This window comes from Falco punctatus (genome assembly GCF_963210335.1).
Source record: "Falco punctatus genome assembly, chromosome: 11".
In the NCBI taxonomy this organism is placed as follows: Eukaryota; Metazoa; Chordata; class Aves; order Falconiformes; family Falconidae; genus Falco; species Falco punctatus.
This window is the reverse complement of record NC_137591.1, coordinates 3876448-3896277: the sequence shown is the minus strand read 5'-3', so window position 1 is coordinate 3896277 and position 19830 is coordinate 3876448. Positions and strand designations below refer to the sequence as shown.

General features: G+C 38.3%; 1 protein-coding gene across 5 annotated transcripts in view; it reads left to right on the top strand.

The window, feature by feature from the left end:
- Positions 1-19830, top strand: part of PATJ (PATJ crumbs cell polarity complex component) — a 158947-nt gene that overhangs the window by 27936 nt on the left and 111181 nt on the right. For all 5 annotated transcript variants that reach the window (XM_080406334.1, XM_080406336.1, XM_080406332.1 and 2 more), the window contains 5 exons: positions 4236-4312; positions 6788-6844; positions 7455-7589; positions 10859-11023; positions 12709-12837. In XM_080406334.1, the coding sequence (XP_080262460.1) occupies positions 4236-4312; positions 6788-6844; positions 7455-7589; positions 10859-11023; positions 12709-12837 (563 nt within the window). The remainder of the gene's footprint in view (positions 1-4235; positions 4313-6787; positions 6845-7454; positions 7590-10858; positions 11024-12708; positions 12838-19830) is intronic.

The window sequence follows — 19830 nt, the reverse complement described above, 5'->3', positions numbered from 1 at the left end:
TTTCATAGCAGACCCAAACTGCTTTGATGTGGATCCACTGCCTCTCCATAAATACTCAAAAGCTCTTGCTTTCAAAAGGAGTTTGTAATCAAGTTGTATGTATACAAGTGGCTCCCCTTCGATTCTAGCATTGTGCAAATCTCATAATCCCCTTCCTTGTGGTTCTGCAGAGTATGGTGCAGATACACCTGGGTCTGGCAAGGACTTCATTGCCTGGAATCTATAGCTGCCGGTTGGACCCATATTGATTCCTTGCAGGACCAGTGTGGTACTTCTGCACTCCATTCCCCAGTGCATCATGTAACAAGTTTATTATATGATTTTTCTATTCTCCTGTGTATTCAAGCTCCCATTAGCCTGGATAATACAGAGTAATGTGTTTGTATGCGCAGTGTGTCTTAGGATATAAAAATTTAAACACTGTAGATATTCATTTGCAGTTGGATACTGCCCTTGATACTGTCTAGCAGTGCTGGTCCTCCTTAGGCCAGCAGGCTAAAGCAGTGGGCATGGCTTTGAAACTGAGTAATGAATCAGAAACATTTAATGCAATGGTAAGCAAGTATCATTGCTTGATTAAACTGCAGGTTTTCATGGTGAAAAACCTCTTCAAGTTACAAGGTTCTGCAAAAGCTTTATGCAACTATAAAGTGTGTGTGTGTGTGTGTATCTCTTGTTACAAAGTTGAAGTATTTAGTTGCAAATTTTACTCATACTGAAATATGACATATATAGGATTTCACCTTGGAATAGAAATTAATGGCCAAGTTTAAATTCCAAAGATAGGTGCTTATTTTGGACATGGCGATGGACACTTCATTATAATGGTGCTAAAGTAAATACTGCTAATTTAAGGTTCTGACTAAACTCTGGAAATGCTTTTAGAAGTTTAATGTAAAAGGTACGTTTTGTAAAATACGTATTACTTCCCTTTAAGCTTAGTTGTGTGAAATTCTTATTAAATTGTGTTTCCTGGAGAGGTATTAAATAGTAATTCTGGCCAGGCAAAACCGTGCTTAAGCAGTTCTGTTACAAAGGCAACATGGTTTAGGATGCAATGTGCACGAGGCCTGAAACTTTCTGCTAGCAGACTAGAGGCAATTAACTTAACAGCTGCATCTGCAAGACTGCAGTCTGGACCGAACTGCTTTCTTTTGCCTTGTAGCACTACTCAAAACCTAAAGATGTGGTGATGCTAGTCAGGCGCTTAAAGACGGCGGGGGAAAAATATCCAACAGTATGGCAAATACAGGTAGTGCATTAATGAAGTGCACTAGAGCACAGTACACATCCTTGTATGTTAAGTTTGTGAAACCAGGAGGAATTTGCAAGAAGAAAAGATCCCAGTTTTGAAGAAGCCAGTAATTTTGACCAGGAAGGATGATTTTTACAATACACCTGTGATTTATTCTTGATGCTTTCTAATTAGAAATGAAAAACTGTATGGAAGGGCAGGCTAAATATGTTGAAAGTTGTTGCTAGTGAAAGCTGTCTCTGAGAAGTGTTTTCATTTCTGAGGCCTTGCACATTATAGAAGGCATGGTACATATCTCAGGTCATGGGAAATCCAGCTGGATGAGAGACTAGAAAGAAACTTCCTATTAGCTGCCATGTGGAAAAAGCTGTTTGAGGAAAAAGGAGCTTTTTAAGTGAATTGGGTGATACCATTGGAATTGGATATATTTAATCCAAATCCCTCCAGCCAACATTTCCACAGTTCTGAGGAAGTTACAAGCAAAGACTTCAAAGTGTGTTTGAAAGAAAGAAGGAGTGGAACTTCAAGTGGAGACGTGCATCAGCACCTGCTCTGAACAACTCATAGATTTTGGTAATGTGTTTTAGAAGTGACAAAAAGATCTGTATTCAGCCAGCTGAACACAGTTTACCGTTACTGAACTGAACTTCGAGCTTGGCCCTAAGATTCATTACTCCTTGTGAACCTTAAAATCTATATTTGGCTGCACAGGGGATTGCAGGTGCTTAGGTCTTGTGTGTTCATGCTATAACTTTGTAATAGCACAAAAAGAGGTTAAAGAATTTCTGTCCCTAAGTATTTCTGCAAGTAGAAAGAGTAGAAGAACTCACTGGTGTTCTGTTTTTGCTATAGTTGGGAAGTGAATGTAGCAATCCATCTGTGCTTGATAACAAGGCTCCTGAAGACGACTTCTCGTTGGAAACTTCTGTTAAATTTCAATGGAGGAAAAACCCCTTAACTTACAGCTCAGAATTTTGGGACAGTTTGTCTTCCCTCCCACCCCCACCCACCCCTTTTTATTTTAAGTAGATAATGTATTTCAGAGAGAACTGTGGACTGTATTTACAAACCTAGGTTATTATTCTTGGTGGGGTTTCTTTTTGGTGACAGGAAATACTTAGCTGTATTGCTGGAGTCCTTGAATATCTGTACCTCCTTGAGCCTATAGATTAAAGATGCTCTGGATATTTCCAAGTGAAATGTTAGGCTCTCAGGAGTGTGGTTTCTCAGTGTCAGATCAGACAGAATTTGCCTATCTGGCTTGACAGAACATTAGTGGAAGAGGTACAGCGATAGGTTATGTTGTGGTGTAAATTAACTTAAATCTTTGTTTTTAATGAGCAGAAAACTTCAAAGTTATGAATTGATGTAAAGAGGAAGTATTGCAAAGTTCATCTTTTATCTTTGCATGCTACAAAGGTGTTGAAAGCAGAGGCAGCTTGACATCCCATTCGCGTTGGCTTTTGCTAGTAGGTAGGCTCTGAACTTCTCTTGGCATCTTCAGAATTCCCCCCTTGAGGTATTTTACTCATCAGTTTGTGTCCAAAATTGAATAGAATCGTTTAGGTTGGAAAAAACCTTTAAGACCATCAGGTCCAACCATTAGCCCAGCACTGCCAAGTCCACCACTAAACCATGTCCCTAAGTGCCACATCTGCATGTTTTTTAAGTACCTCCAGGGTTGGGGACTCCACCCCTTCCCTGGGCAGCCTGTTCCAGGGCTTGACCACCCTTTTGATGAAGACATTTTTCCTAATATCCATTCTAAACCTCCCCTGGCACAACTTGAGGCCATTGCCTCTTGTCCTATTGCTTGTTATCCGGGAGAAGAGACTGACCCCACCTCGCTACAGCCTCCTTTCAGGCAGCTGTAGAGAGTGAGAAGGTCTCCCCTGAGCCTCCTTTTCTCCAGGCTAAACACCCCCAGTTCCCTCAGCCACTCCTCATAACACTTTTGCTCTAGGACCCTTCACCAGCTTCATTGCCCTTCTTTGGACGTGCTCCAGCACCTCAGTGTCTTTCTTGTAGTGAGGTTGTGATTTACATTCTAAATTTCAGTACAACACATCAGCAATACTAAGTGGTCTGTGCCTTGTCTAGACATCTGACAAACTATTGCAGTCATTCAGGGGAAAAAAACCCCCAGTTTTCGGTAATTCAGACCCTAGTTGCTGCTGCTGTAGCTGCTAGATGGAATTTGCTTTAGAGCTTGATTCTTACCAGTTAAACATTGCTTCGGCTTGGAACTTTATATGTGCACTGAGCTTCTGGATGAGGTCAAATGCAGGGCAGCCAGTCATTTTATGCTGTCTAGCTCTGTCAAATTGTCTTACATGAATGTAATACTGCCTTGGTTGCATAAGTTAGAAAGCTGAAAAGATATAAATGTCAAGATAGCCAAGTTCCCACGGAAGACTGGTTTAGAACTGGAGCTTATATTAAAGCTCATGTTACTTACTGGCCTAATTAAACTAGACACGTCTTTATACCTGCCAAATATATAAATAAAATTTGTGACTGTATTGTGCTGACACAGCCCCTTGATAAAAGCAATATCTTGTCAGGTGTTTTACTTCATAAGGGGGTTCATTTTGGTGGGAGATGATGCTTCCCTGGAGTGGCAAGCATTTTTATAGCAACAAATTATGGAGTCATGTGAAATTTGTTTTGCAGCCTGAAAGAATGATTTATTTACAGTACTATACAGTACAGAACTCACATCTCATCAATGCAAGCATCACCTCTTCTGCTTCTCAGTTGAATAAATCATGTTAGACGTAGCTGACATTTTGCATTGTTTTCCTAAGAAAGATGTTCTTGATTTGCACTGTTTGATAGACTCGTCTTAATGCACTTCCCTTTTTGGGATTATTCCCTCTAATCTTTTACTTACACTGAATTTTTATTGAAGTATTTAGAAGTAAACGTACTTCTGAATGTACAATATGCTTGTAAATTTAATATTCACTTTTATATTTAGGAAGAGTCCCGCTCCCTCCAGTACGTGAGCTGAAATCCAAGTGGGAAAACTTGCTGGGACCCGAATACGAAGTTATGGTATGTTATATGTCAATAAACATGTATGTTATTTCTTTAAATTACAGATCTGTAAGCTTAGCATTACAGGCTGTTTATAGAACAGTTTAGTGTTTGGAACAGATCAGTAACATCAAGTTTTGTTTCCTGTAACATCAAGGCTGAGATGTAAGACTGTTACAATGAGGAGTTGTTGGTTTGTTTTAATTGTTTGTATAGATACTATTGTTACACAGATACTAGACAGGAACAGTGATTTAAGAAAATCAACTGTCCTTTTAAATCTGCATCATAGCAGCCACTTAAAATATGTGGTGTTTTTATGATTTCATTTATGATCTATTTGTTTTATTGTGCACTGGGAAAAAAAGGCTCAGGATAGAGCTCCTGTGTTTCATGAAGAATTTTACAATTTTATTAGGAGAATGAAAGAATGATTTTCGAACATGCTAGGAAAATAGGAAGTAGTTCACAGTAGTCTAACTTTGTGGTGCCAGTGTCTATTAGATATTTCTTCACTTCATATTAAATAATTGCCAAGCAAAAGATTGTTTTGATGAATTGTTATAAGGAGTTGACTGAAATTGTAATTCACTACTGCTTTTCAGTGCTGTTAGCCATTGAGTACAGATAAAAGACTCCAGCCAGTGTTCTTTCCGAAGACTTAAAAAATTCTCACCACCACCAAGAAAATGTCCTGTTTTTGTTTGCAATGCTTGTCCAGTTGATTTAGAGACACTTACTTTTACCACTTGGAGTAGCCATCGTTCCAGTCACTCGCTGGAAGATTTAATGTAGCTTTAAGAATTGCCTTGAGAAACTTGCTTCTCTTCTTTCCATTAGCACTCCTTTAAGATCTGAAGTTCGTGTAAGATTATGTACATGATGCAATAAATCTGTTTGGCTGCCCACTTCAGTTGCTTGGTATTCCCATCCTTACATTTCAAGAGTCTAATATTACTTCCCTTAGCACTATCACACTTCTCACAGAGGAGGAAAACCCTCTTAGTTCGTGAAACTGTCCATTTCCAGTTCTTCTTTAGCTGCTGCCAGTAAAATGTCAGGAGTGAAATTGTTAACAAATGGTTCTTTTAAATAATAGAGGAAACTGTTGTGGCATCCCATTGTAAAAGTAATTTTTCAGTTCTTCCAGTTCTTGTCGTCTGTACCTATCTCTAGTCTTGCTTGGCTGCATTCAATAACAGCGTTTAGTTCAATTTCAGCCTGATAGTGCAGTCCCAGTTTGATGCTAACCTCACTCCCACACTCAGCTCCCAGAAAGTCACCTTGCAAAGGTGCCTACAACTTTGAGTATTCTCTCAGAAGTATTTCTCTTCAGTGGAAATAGCTGTTTGAAGTGAGGGTTTGGTGTCACTCATGGCTTCTGTGTTGCTGATCCTTTGTGCTACCAATGGAAGGAGCTGAGATCTTGCTGAAACAGAAAGAGACTCTGGAATTCAGTGCAGGGATGTATGACTCTGTGGTGTTTGTTGCCAGGTACCTAAGTGTGAGCAGTCAAGCTGAGGAGTTAGTTATCAGTCATAGATTCATTTAGTTACAACTGAATGAACGTGAAATGGATTCTGTCTGTCAAGAAAAATACCCTTGGTACTGGAAAACAAGATGCTGAACGCCCTGTTTAAAATTAATCCAAAAGAAAAAGCTGAGGCTTAGAACTGTTTCATGGATACTTTGTTAAACTAGAATTTTCCAGAGGTGCCTGAAGTTTCCTGATTTTTTGCAAGGCTGTATATTTTCCAAATCTACCAAGTGCAGGAATCTTCCCAAACATACTAAACTTCAGTGCCCTAAACTCCAACCCTGGGCCATAGTACACCACGGATGTCATCTTACTACATTTAAAATTGGAGTAAATAACCTTCTAAGGTTAAAGATAAATATATTATGTTAAGGAAGAACAGTACAAGAAAACTGGTGGTGAGCATAGTTATTTTATTAATATATATATATATATATAAAAAGATATACTGAAGGGATTTCTTGTCACTGCTTTATATGATCCACTTTGCAATCAGATTTGGTAATTAAACTCATGTATTTCAAGCAATGTTAGAAACATGCTGCAGAAGACGGTGGTTTAGTCTAGATGTTAGATGGATGTACTATAGCCTGAAGTAATAACTTAAGCTATCGTACTTTTCAAATTCTGATTGGCAAGTCAGTTTGGATATTTGTGTCAAACATGATGGCATTTTGTGCTTATACAGGATTACTGAACTCGACTAAAATTGGCACTCAGGCTTCAGGAACAGGATAATATTGGAGCCTGCTAATAGTGCATAATCACCATACTCCTAGCTGTAAATGTTCTGTGTCTGAAAGACTTCTCGAACATTTGTTTTAAATTGTTTTGCATCACTGTGACTTTGTTTAAGTACAGTTTATTTTGCTCATCAGTTTTTTGTCAGAATTCATCATTCTAGTAAAGTCTTTATTGTCATGCTATTGAAAAATATTATCATGTACAATTTTTAGGTTGTGAATGTGGATATGCCCATTACAGATGATTCAGAGCTCCAGAAGTACTCAAAGGTATGACTTACATGATGATTTCCTTCAGGGTATATTGTTGGCAGAGTAATCCTAGGAGGGCATGATACAATTCCAGATTGATGTGTTACAGAATTTTTGTGTCTTTGTGACTCTATTTCACTTTTCAAAGAAAAGGCTGCCAATATTCTACTTATCTTCTGGTAGCATGGGCAAATTAATGTTTTAAAACACACATCCATGTTGTTGAAAGCCACTACAGAATGGGGCAGAGGTTGAAAGTACTCAACAATGTCATCATCCTGCAGAGGAGTTTGCCACAGTGATCGTGGCTCAGGGACAAGGAGATCCATTTGGGCAGGACAGACTTTACATGGCACTTTTCTCTGCATTTTTTTCCAATATGGTAATCTTATTTAAGAATACAGTTCAAATTGCTTTTTCCCCCCAAGGGGCAGATTGGTTGTTTGTGCCAACTGTTTGTATAGAGAAGTTATGGACCCTTGTGCTGTAATGCAGATGATGTCAGTATGAAGACTTTATCAACATACGGTGTGTTTAGTTTAATTCAGTGAGCTACTGAATCCTAAATGTGTTTATATTGTGGTAGATTAAGATACATACATTCTCAGCCATACTTGTCTTTTGGCAGCTATTACCCATCCACACTTTGAGACTAGGAGTTGAGCTTGACACATTTGATGGACATCATTATATATCATCAGTTGCTTCAGATGGTCCAGCTGCAACACTTGGTATTCTGCAACTGGAGGATGAACTCCTGGAGGTAAAAGCCAAAACAACCTCCCCCCATAATAGACGTGATGTTATTTCCTGTTTGCTTAGCCTTCTTAAAAATGCTTGTATTAAATTCTAGTTCGGCTGCTGTGTCTGCAATAGTAGTATTCAAGAGTTGGTTGTGGAAGCAGTTTGCGTAGTGCTTTGGAAGTCACATTCATTTTCTTCACAGTTTCATTCCTCCTGTGTGAAGAAAATGTCAAATGCTTGTGACCTCATAGTGACATCATGGTATTTTTTTTCTGAAATATTTTAACATGAGTATCAAGAGTTCTAAGGGCAGAGATAATATTTGTGTTGAATGCATTTGTAGCTGTAGTCCTTTGGCTCAGTCTTTTGAGCAATTTGGCATTGGCTTTTGTGGTGGATAATCTTTCTTAATATTTGTCACTCCTAAAAAATTTACAACAGTCTCAGGAATAGTGGTTCCTGTTACGCATTATAACTGGGTTGTTAAGTGTTGAAAGACATTTGTGTGTATAAGCTAGTACATCATTTGTTTAAATATGTATAAAGGTGTTTTTTTTTTTATTTTGTATGTGTATTGTATGTATATCTACCAGTATCTCAGCCTGCAAGTGAAAAGACTTTAATTTCCTATTGAATACTAGCTTTGTGGAATATTTTGAATTTGAACCTTAGTTTTAGTGGGTGCAAAGAACAATTAGATTACATCAATGGGAACAGAATTAGGCCTTCTGAAAGATTAATTTGTTAGGTGTACAGCTCTCTTGCTTTTTACTTGTTGTTCACCCTTTAACATCAAAAATTCACATGATACCGCTAAGACCTAAAACATTTTCTTCAGTTACTACATAATGGAGGAAATTTTGATTCCTAAAGGAAAGGATTAATGGAATGTTGAAAGTGTTGTTTAAATTCCTTGGCCACTAAATAAAAAATAGTATGCAAAAAACAATAATACAGTACTGTAGAGTAACTTAGGAAACTTTAATTGTATATATTTAACAGTCTTACTTATTACTGTGTACTTACAATTAAGTTCACAGATATGTCCAGACCTGGTGAGCATAATTTTTTTTCTACTCTGTAGCTGGAAAAAAAACCCAACCAAAAAAAATGTGCTCCAGGGCTAAAGCTCTATATGCCAGGTTTAGCCCAGAGTATGTTTTTGCAGCCAAGTTATAAATCCGCTTAAGTAGGGGCTTGCAATGGAAAAAGTGACAGCCCCATTCCCCAAACAAGCAGCTCTACCTGGGCCTGATACAGTTGGGATTAAAATGTGATCAGCAAGGAATTCACTTTAATATATAGTGAGGTTGAATGCTGATTATTTTTAATGACGTGTTGGAATTATGATAGAAAGTATGGTATTTTTTACACACACACACACACACACACGCGCTGTTTTAGCTAATTTCATTGTGTTCTTTTTTAGGAGAAAATTGCTTCCTTCTGTCCTTCTAGTTTTGTTGTAAAATTTCACTCGCTCCTATGATGGCACAACTAGAGTGGTGTGGTGAATGAATGGGGTGTAGGGCACCTTGCATGTTTAGTGGCTGATTCCTGGCAACTGCAAAGGAAGAAATGGGAGTCCCCAAGTCTGCTTGGGAGTGCATGGTAACTCTTCTCCATCAATCACAGTATGCTGAGAAGTGCTGATAACTTTCCACCACACTGCCACTCTCAATGCATTAAAAAATCCTTACGCATAGATACATCTGCTTAAATAATTAACTAATGGATTAGCCTGATAGCTCAGCAGTTGCTGTAATTCTCACAGAAAAAAACCCATAGCAGTTCATCTTACCATGTTGGAGGCCAGTTACACCACTCTAAATTTTCCTCCTTGGCTGGGTTATAGTGTGAGAGGAACTCTGTGTTTCCCAGCAATATAAGCTATATTTACACTGTAAAAAGCACAAAGGAAGAAGTGGAAAAAAATAGACATGGTCAGGAAAAAAATCATGGCTAAAGTGTGACTGCTGCGTAGTCTTGCGCGAGATTGTATCCCTCTAAAGAACAAGGAAATCTGGGAAGTATATGGTTAGGCTCTGCCTCAAGTATGCATGTACAGAGGTGTTTACATGTATGTTCTGTATTTACATCCTATATTTTCTAGGATCAAATGTCAGTTCATCTATGTTAGCATTGCAGTTTGGGTATGGAGTGAGGTACTGAAGAGAATCTTCAACTGTCCCCATTTTCTGTGCTTTGGTTCATGTTGTGGAGTGGACTTGGATGTTGTGTACTGGATTCCTAAAACATGACGTTTGGTCTTGAGTGCAAACTTGAGGTAGCCTGAAAGAAATCCTTGAAACACAGGTGTTGGGATTGAGTCTGTAGCACTGGCTGGATTGAAACTCTGCTCTTCTGGGGCTGCACTGCTCATCAACATAGATGATGTTCACATCTATGACACCTACTGACGTTCTGCTTTCCTCATATTTAAGGATAACCCTATGGTGCAAATAGATATACCCTCATGATATTACAGGTTATGAAATATGTAAAAGAGGAAGAATCCCTGTAGTTTTATTTTCCTGATGAAGAGCAAATGCAGTATCCCATTTTTAAAGCAGCATTATTATCTATCTATCTGTCTTCTCTTTTTTTCTTAAGTCTGTGGTTTAAAACATCCATTAACAGTGGCCTTAAGGTCTTCTGTTGTCACTCAGGATCTAAAGCTTGTGGGATGGTAAACTTTGACCCTTGACAGGTTTTTCTGATTAATTGCTTACTGTAATTGGTTGGGTTTTTACTATATAAACATTCTTGCATTTTTTTCTGTAGGTTCTGTTTTAGTTTCAACTATTTTAGTATATTTTAAACAACTGACAAAGTTGTGCTAGTTCTGACTTCAAGTTTTAGATTAGAGATTTTCTTAAAATGTTTTGGAAAATTAATTTTTTTATAGATTCAAACACATAAACCTAATGCTAAAAAAGAATCCCCAACAAAGAAACAGATGAGAATGAAATAATGCTAGGAAAGATTTAGGGCTAGGAAAAGTAGTGAGCTGAAAACAAGTTAGAGGAAGCTGAAGAGAGCAGAGGCATGGTGTATCAGTCAGTAGTCACAAGATCTTGTTGACGAAGTATAAGTCTTACAGTAATGCATGTATACTTCAGAAGCATATGTTAATGAAACTATGCAAGCTTTATCAGAATCCCTAGGTAAAATTAGAATTTCACATTCAGCTGAGGAAAGACAGGTACATAAAAAAATTAATTGAATGATCTGGTTGGTATCTTTTTAATTATCTTAGTGTGGATGTGTGTTTCCCCTTCTGTGTAGGTAAATGGAGTTCAGCTATATGGAAAATCACGCCGTGAGGCAATCACTTTTCTAAAAGAAGTGCCACCCCCATTTACACTGGTTTGCTGTCGGCGACTTTTTGATGATGGCAGTGAGTCTCTTGTGGATGAACCCACCGTGGGAGTTTCCCTTCCAGGACAAAAGGTAGACTTCTCATGTCATTGAGTTGCATAAAAGGGAATTAAGTTTTTGCAAAAGTGCATTTATTTCTGAGAAAGTGATTTGGCTTTCTAAAGACTGTTTCTGTTCTCATTTTGCTGTTTGATCCAGACCACTTTTCAGTCTTAAATAACATTTCCTAAAATATGTAGTTATATGAGGCAGTTTTGTATTAAATCATCATATAAAGCTGCCTTTGCCATTCTCTTTGGGCTCGTAAGGGACAGCTGGTGTCTCAGTAAAAGATAGTTCGTGTTTGCAACACTGGTACTTTTACTACAGTTTATACAGGTTGGTCAAGAGAAACTTCATTGTATTATAAATACAAGGTAGGTAAATCACTGAGCTAGCATGCTGACTATGTACATCCCATTCATCATTCTTACACTTAATAGGTGAGTGAGAGTTCTGAATTATACTAAATCACATCCTTGCCACCATTAGCTGATTACTTCCATGTTCTGGGTAGGATTTTATAGAACTGGGGAAAAAAAAGAAACTTAATGTTTCTTTCCATTGCAGAAGCTTTAAAGTCTCAAACTAAAGCTTGACACTTGTAATAGTTGTTCCTATTTGTAAAAAGACTTCTCAACTCTTCTGGTATTTTCTGATATACTTTCCTCTAAGGTGGTGAGTTAAACAAGCAATATGGATGTTTCATGGAAGAATAAGGTGTATAGCATTGCACCTTTTTTGTGAAAGGCCCTTTCTGTTGCAACAGAAATTGTCCCACTGTGTTTTTTGATACTGCATTTTACTGAACATTTGCCAAGTGCATCCTGTCAGTTGCACATTTTTGTCATAAGGTGATATTGAGTGAACAGAAGTTGTCATCATCTTAGAACGATCTCACAACATTTTTGCTTTCTTTTGTTGAAAGTATGAAGAAAGCGTGTGTGAAAGAAAAATTTGCCTCGTGGCAGTGCTCTGTGTAATAGACATATTCATCCAAAGGAATAAAGCTAAATCAGTATGAAGTTAAAGGTACAAGATTGTAATGTTTTTCTTGGGACATCATACATTGATTTTTTTAAAGATTCTATTGATAAAATAGCAGTAATGTTAAAACACGCATTTTAAGTTAGACAACAAAAGGTGCCTTTTTGGAAGATGTATCTATGAAGCTGTCCCTACCAAACAACATTGGGTAACTATACCTCTTTCTTCTATACCTTACACAAAAATTGTGAATTTCAAATTGCTTTTTCAAACTAGATACTATTTGTATAGTTACAATGTAAGATTTTTTTGCCTGTGTATTTAATGCCACAAGTATCTGATGTGCCTGATCCTCTGGTCTTTCTATTAGCTGTCTGTGGTTAAATCTTTTATGCTAAGATATTTATTTTTCCTTTGTGCGTCTAATGGGACAGCAGAAGTTCATCAACCTGTAACAGGTTAGTAATATTATAACAACTAATTTGACTAATACATGGGTATTTGTATGCCAGGTTGAGTGCTGATGCTCAGAACATGTAGGCATAGTCCCAGGGGAGTATCTAAGGCAGCAAGCTGGAGAAAGCTGGATGCATAATGTTCAATGAAGTTGTAATTCCATAAAAGGTCATATTTTAGGGCATGTATGAGTTATTAATTATCAAAGTACTGAATGAATAGTGTTCGTAAAGAACTGAAAGAATAGTATTTGAACTAAAGCTTTTATTTTTCAGGTGAAACCTGAGGAAGACATTAATCCTGATGAGGAAGAAGGGGAATTAGCATTATGGTCTCCTGATGTGAAGATTATTGAACTGGAGAAAGACAAATGTGGTTTAGGATTCAGCATTTTAGACTATCAGGTATATTTTTCTGTATACCCAAATACAAAAAATCCCTTTGATCCTTTGTCTTGTATGGTGTCTTAAAATGTTTTGTGATGTTGGTTACTGGATAATCGACTTGGCACTTGGGCCTAGAAACTGTGAAGGAAAAAGTAATTTATTTTGAGGCCAACTCTATAAAGTATATTGTAGAGCTTGTTCTAAACCAGTCTGATTATCGGACCTGATAAAGTGCAAAATCTTTCATCAAAATCCACTTCATAACTCTGAGTTTAATGGCTAAATGTTGGGGAAAGTTTGTTTTTTGTTTTAACTTGGAATGACTTTTCAACTATAAGAGTGGCAAGCAAACTTCCTTAGGTATTGCAACATCATTTCCTATGTACCAAATTTAATGAGTCTTTTGCTTTTTCTCTCCTCCCTGTGCCAAATCACCTTCCATTTCTAAATGGGTATAGACCTGTGTTAGTCTGTGATCTGTAGTCCCACTCAGGTCATAGAAAGATTCACCCAGGCTTTGAATCAAGCCATGAAAGGTGGTTTTCAGAAGTAGCTTTATTAGGACTGTCCTTCACAGTCAAAAGGAAACATCAGGGCTGACAGGTGAATCGATGTTGCAAATTCAAGTTTCTGTAAACACAGATTTGCTTTAATACGTGTATTTAATTTATTAGTAAAAGAATAGAGATTGGAGAACCTAATTAGTAATTTTTCAGTTATGCTTCTCTGCTTAAACTATTAAACCAGTATGCCAGAGATACAGGTAGAGTTTTCAGGGTGAGGGGCAGCGGGCATGTTGACTTTCAGAAATCATTCATAGCTTAAAAACTTGGGTTTCTCCAAGAATGACCATTTTAGGGTAGACTATATACTTAATTGTTAAGCTCCTTAGAAATATACAGAGAAATCTTTAATATGGGGGAAAATCAACGAATCCTTCTTTCAAAAATACTGTCTTCAATTAAATATATAGAAACTCTCAAAATCTGTAGTCAGAATGAAATGTTCTTCATTCTAGTCAACATGATATACTTATAAATCTCTAGCCATCATATTTATAAGGAAATAAAATTGCTGGATCACTCTTCATAATAATATACACATCACATATGAATACTGCCTAAACATTGTAGTTTCATAAAATGTGTTTAACTGTTGTGCATAAATGTCAAGTGATATAAAATTCACTTTTTGATACAGTAAGGCATGAATAGAGAATGAATTAGAATAAAAAATATTTGAAGTGTTATGCAAAACCATTAATTCTATATTTTACCAGTGTGATTTAAGATTACTGAAAATAGATCCTGTTAGTCATTTTCGCTGACACATGTTGTGTTGCAGTGCCAGCTTTACTGTAGAGTTGCTAGGAGTCTTTACAGAGCAGTAATACACAGATTTGCTTTTAAGTTCTCATATAATCAGAATTAATGAAGGCTTTAATAACAGGCTTTTTATTTACTTATTCGCAGATGCAAATACATGAGCAATGTTGTGGTACTTTCAGCTAAATTTAAATACATTCTAATCAATTCTAAATGAGTGGTAAACCACTTAATCTCAGATCTTTATAATTTCAAGATATTTATGTATAAAGTATGCTCTTTTGTTTGGGATTTGCCTCTTAGATCTTTTACACTTTTCATCATCTGCAGATTAATTTTTATAGAGAGATATCTGTGACTGTGTGTGTGTTTATGTAAATACATCCATCACATTCTTGAGTGCAGGGCAAAGAAAATAAATAATTGTCCATGCTAGATTGGAGGCGGGGGAAAAGAAGGATGGGGTTCCTGGGAGACTGTTTGGAATTCTTAAAGCAGATTTACTGAGAAGCACAAAATTACAGTGAAGTGCTTAATTGTGGCTTAAAGGACCTGGAGACCTAACTGTTTTCCAAATTTATTTTTGCAATTTTAACCTCCTATAAGAAGTGAAAGTTGGTTGGTTTTTTTAGGCATATACTTTTTGTTTTGCAAGAGAAGATTCAAGCTTTATAATGGCAAATGACACTACTTGCACTATGTATCCACTGGTGATTTTGCTCTTTTTGAGTAATTATATGATTTTAATTTTTTGTAGATTTTTTTTTTAAATGAAGATGGATATTCACATGGTCTAGCTTCATGGATTAGGTGTGTCAGTGAGAGACCAACCTTTCTAGGCTCCCATTAGTGTTGGTGGAGGTAGGGTGGGGAGGAAAATACTTTTTAAGAGGTGATTCTGAGCAGAATGCCTATTCATGGTGCTTGTAATTGCGCACAGAAAGACTGTCTCTATCAGTTACAGAAGTTTAAGGAAGGTTTGGTTTTAAGGAAACTGGGGTTTTAAGATCACATTGCTTTTCTAAGTTTTGGTTGAAATGAGACTTGAGAAATATTGGTAGGACTTTGGAAAGATCGGTAGGAATAGTGAAGCAACGTTACAGGAAAAAAAAAAGTGATGCATTATTATTCCATGTTACTTTCCCCCACGTCAGGGGGGTATAACATCTTTGAAATGCTACTGCAGTACCAGTGTACGCCAGCCCATTCCAGTTGCTTCTTGTGAGAGACTGGTGACTGTTATCTGCAGTATTCAAGAACCCCTGAAATCCTGCTAATACAGATGTGTTCATTTATGACAGTGAGCAATGCCAGATGTGCTGCAGAAGTGGAAGAATGCTAAGCAATTAGAGACCAGGCTGCTTATGGTGCTGTGGAAGTTTCTTCCTACTGCTTTCCATTCATGTTTGTTATTTGTTTTGAAGCGTGGGGCTTTTTACCTTTCCATCTTAATTTTGATTATAGAATTAGATGTGGTGCTGAATACTCTTATGGTGTATAACATAGTATTTGTCATTTTGTTTTCTCAAAACTGACTATGTATTTGGCATAAAAGGTATTGTGCCTCAGTTATCTAAAATGCTGTGCTTCCCAAGTCACGCTCTAAAAAACAGTATTAATAAAAATCCTTTATGAGGTAGAACAGGAATCTAAGTACGTAGAAAACTTGAGTGCTGAGATCAAGAAATTATTACTCTAGTATATTAATTTTTAATGGGCTGTCTTTCTAATAATGTTTCATCTATCAAATAAATGATAAGCATATCCCAAGTGACTTGCAGGATATTCCCAGAAATGTACAAGCATAATTCCAATGCCTATATATTTTAATGAACTAATTACAAATTAATTATATCAATTATGCATAATCAATAGTATTTATACTTTGTCCTGTGTTTTCTTTTGTCTGTCTTTAGGGATTTAAATGTTTAAAACAGAGCCGCCTTCTTTTTTTAATAAGGTGCTCTTGAAAGGCCTGTACGCATGTTATTAAAACTGTGGGATACCCTTAGAGAAATAGAGTAGACTTACCCTCTTTGCTATAACTGGACGTATTTATATAGGATACTGTTGAGCTTCCCGTGATCACTATGTATAAAAAAAATCTTTTTCCCCCTTTGCTAAATATCCTAATTTGTAATTATGTGGTAGAGAATCTAGACTCTTTGAGAGTGCTTCTCTGCTAGCAAGGTCAATACTTGGCGAGAGGGGAGGTGGGTGGAGAGGCTGATCTTGTGTTTTCTTGAAATGATCAGTTCACTGATTTTTTTTTTTTTCTCCCGCTGTGATGGCTTATTTAAATAAGAAATATTGAAGAGCTTTTAAAATTAAATCTGTGTATTTTTCTATTGTCACTAATATGTTGGGATCTTGTCAAAGCTCCTAGGCTAGGCATTGCTTTTTCTTGGTAATGCTTGAATGAAAAGCCTGCAGGAGAGGCAGTAGCAGCCATGCCAGTAGGCTCTGCGTGCCGTGTGCTTTCTTCAGCTGATAACACATTGTGCTCAGCAGAGACCTGAGGAGCAGCATTGCATTGCTGGTGATTCAATCTTGAACAGGGACCCTGCCCCCCTTTTGGCCATTAAATAGGTGTGCTGTTCAGTCCTCTGGCCAACTTCTCCACAAAGTAATATACTCTGCCTCCCTTAATTTCCTTGTAATTTCACTTGGAGAAGTTGCGCTCTTTTTCACCTCCTGACTAACTTTTATGTAGTGTTGCTGGCACAGTTAGCGGCAAGTATGTTTTGATGGTGAATGAGGGACCCAGTACACTGTTTGTAGAGTGCTTTGGGATCATCTGTGATGCAAGGGACTACAGTAAATGCATATATTGTTCTTTGTCAATAGATGTGAAAGTGTCCAGCTTTAACAGTAACTTTGCCTAGCCTGAAGCTAAACCTCCTAGCCAGCAAGTCAAGAGCTGAACCATTGTTATTGAGACCAATCCTTTTTCTCAGAAAGAAGTTAAAAGGAAAGAGGGCATGGTATGTCATCAGGTTAAAACAGAGGAGAAATGCTGTATAAAAATGATGGTGATCCCAGGGTGGTAGAGTAAGAGGAAAAGAAAAATCACACAAGGTGAGGACTTCTAGAGAAAAAGAAGAGATCACAGTAGTATAAAAGGTACTGAATGGCCCTGAAACAGTGTTTCCTGAAGACCTGACACACTCAGGCCAACAGATTCTGTCAGTAATGTTTTACAGAAATATTGGAAGAACCGCAGGTATCTGAATTGCAGATTTCTTGAGGCAGTATTGACCAGAAGGTAACTTGAATGGTCTGATGAGCTTTTATCAAATTAAACAAAAAGCTGAATGGACTTTATGTGGAGCTTAATTTACTGTGCTTTGAAGTCAGAGTATTTTAAAGCAGCTGTTTTAAGGTGCGTGAAACTGGAGAGGGCAAGGGTTGGAATAGAAGCTTGACATTTTACATAGCTCTTAGGAATGCCTGTGAGATGCTGTTTCTCTCTTTCTCTCTCTTGCTTGAAAGGTAAGTCCCCGGTGCCTGGCTGCTTTTGCACAGTACCCAGATGCTTTTGCACAGTACCGAGCTGCCCTATAGACCTGTCAGCCAGTAGGAGCTCATGGGCTCACTTGCTCCAAGTGGTCCTTGCCAACATGGGTGTAAATGTCTACCTATCCATCGAAGCAGTAACAGGCATTTCAGCACTGTATGATCTTCATGTTACCCAGACCAGAAACGGCATGAAATGTGCCTTCCTTCGTGAGCCTGGGTCAATCTTTAAGGGGTTCTTACTGTAGTCTAGCAATAGGGACTCCACAGCCGCCTTGTTGCTGGACTTATCTTTCTTATCATTAGCAATTTTTTCTTGCAGTTGAACTGGTCTTTTTTTGCTGCACGTTCAGCAGGTTATGTTTTGTCCTTCTCCCAGGGAACATGGGAAACAATTGTTTTCTCTTATAACAATCACTGCATAGTCCTTCACTGCAGGAAGGGAAGCAATTTAGGTGTCTCCAAATATCTTTCCTCTTTTCTTTATGCCCCAAACAAACAGGCTCCAGATGTAGAGTTACAAAAAGGCAAACTGACTTCATATTTGTAGAAGGTGGTATTCAGCTGGATTATATTTTTTGTCTGTCTTGGTCAGTTCAACAGCGAGATGCAAGCTGGAATGCTTTGACATGTTGCTGGCTAAATGTTTGCCCTGTTGTGATAATTTGAGCTTTGTCTGTCTTGTGATAAGTTTGTTATGAACAAAGAAGCATATTCACATCCTTGTTAAGCACATTTTCACCTGATCATGTGATGGAAACCTGTGGCTTACTGGCAAAAGCTGCACAGCTGTATTAAAACCCAGTTTTACAATGGCTGTCAGCTTGGTACTGGGAAAACTGATAAAGGCAGCTTTTCTCCCATCTCTACAACCCATCCACATTCATTAACATCAAAGTTCTGTAAGCCTCAGTACCAACTGTGTTGGTACTCATCTCACAGAGGATTTGCTTCTCTCCCCCTATGGGAAAGTTCTGTGTCCTTTAAATCATATTAAGCTGCTTCATGTGTAAAATAATTCTTAATAGTGTGTCATGAATTGAATTCAATGTAGCTTTTTGAAAAATTCTCTTGGAGTTCAGCTTAAATACTACTTTTCAGGACCAAAGGGCTGGTGAATGCGATTGAGCACATTCCTGGTAGTTTCTAGGGTGTTTGTGATTAGTGGTTTCCAAAACCTCAGTGCAGTAGTACTAAAAGCATTGGGAGACCAGAAACCACTTCAATAAGAAATCAAAGAGAATGTGTATCTCAGCATGAGTTACAGACAGGTACACAGGAATAGCTTGCTGAGGTAGAGAAGCTGGAGAACTTGGAGGCAGGAAGCCATGCCAAGGCTTGAGTATGCCCTGATGCTGGGCTTGAGCAGCAGGGGAGGTCATCAGTCTGACTTGAAGTGAGAAGTTAAGGAGGCATTTCATAGAATCATGAAATCATTTAAGTTGGAAAAGACCCTTAAGATCTCTGAGTCCAACTGTTAACCCAGCACTGCCAAGTCCACCACTAAACCATGTCCCTAAGTGCCACATCTGCATGTTTTTTAAGTACCTCCAGGGTTGGGGACTCCACCCCTTCCCTGGGCAGCCTGTTCCAGGGCTTGACCACCCTTTTGATGAAGACATTTTTCCTAATATCCATTCTAAACCTCCCCTGGCACAACTTGAGGCCATTGCCTCTTGTCCTATTGCTTGTTATCCGGGAGAAGAGACTGACCCCACCTCGCTACAGCCTCCTTTCAGGCAGCTGTAGAGAGTGAGAAGGTCTCCCCTGAGCCTCCTTTTCTCCAGGCTAAACACCCCCAGTTCCCTCAGCCACTCCCCATAACATTTTTGCTCTAAACCCTTCTCCAGCTCCACTGCCTTTCTTTGGATAAATTCAGCACCTCAGTATCTTCCTTGTATTGTACCTTCCCAATATGAGGGGCCCAAAACTGAACGCAGTATTTGAGGCGCAGCCTCACCAGTGCTGAGTACAGGGGGGTGATCACTGCCCTGGTCCTGCTGGCCACACTGTTTCTGGTACAAGCCAGGATGCCGCTGGCCGCCTTGGCCACCTGGGCACACTGCCAGATGATGTTCAGCTGACTGTCGACCAGCACTCCCAGGTCCTTTCCTGCTGGGCAGCTTTCCAGCCACTCTTCCCCAAGCCTGTAGTGCTGTGTGGGGCTGTT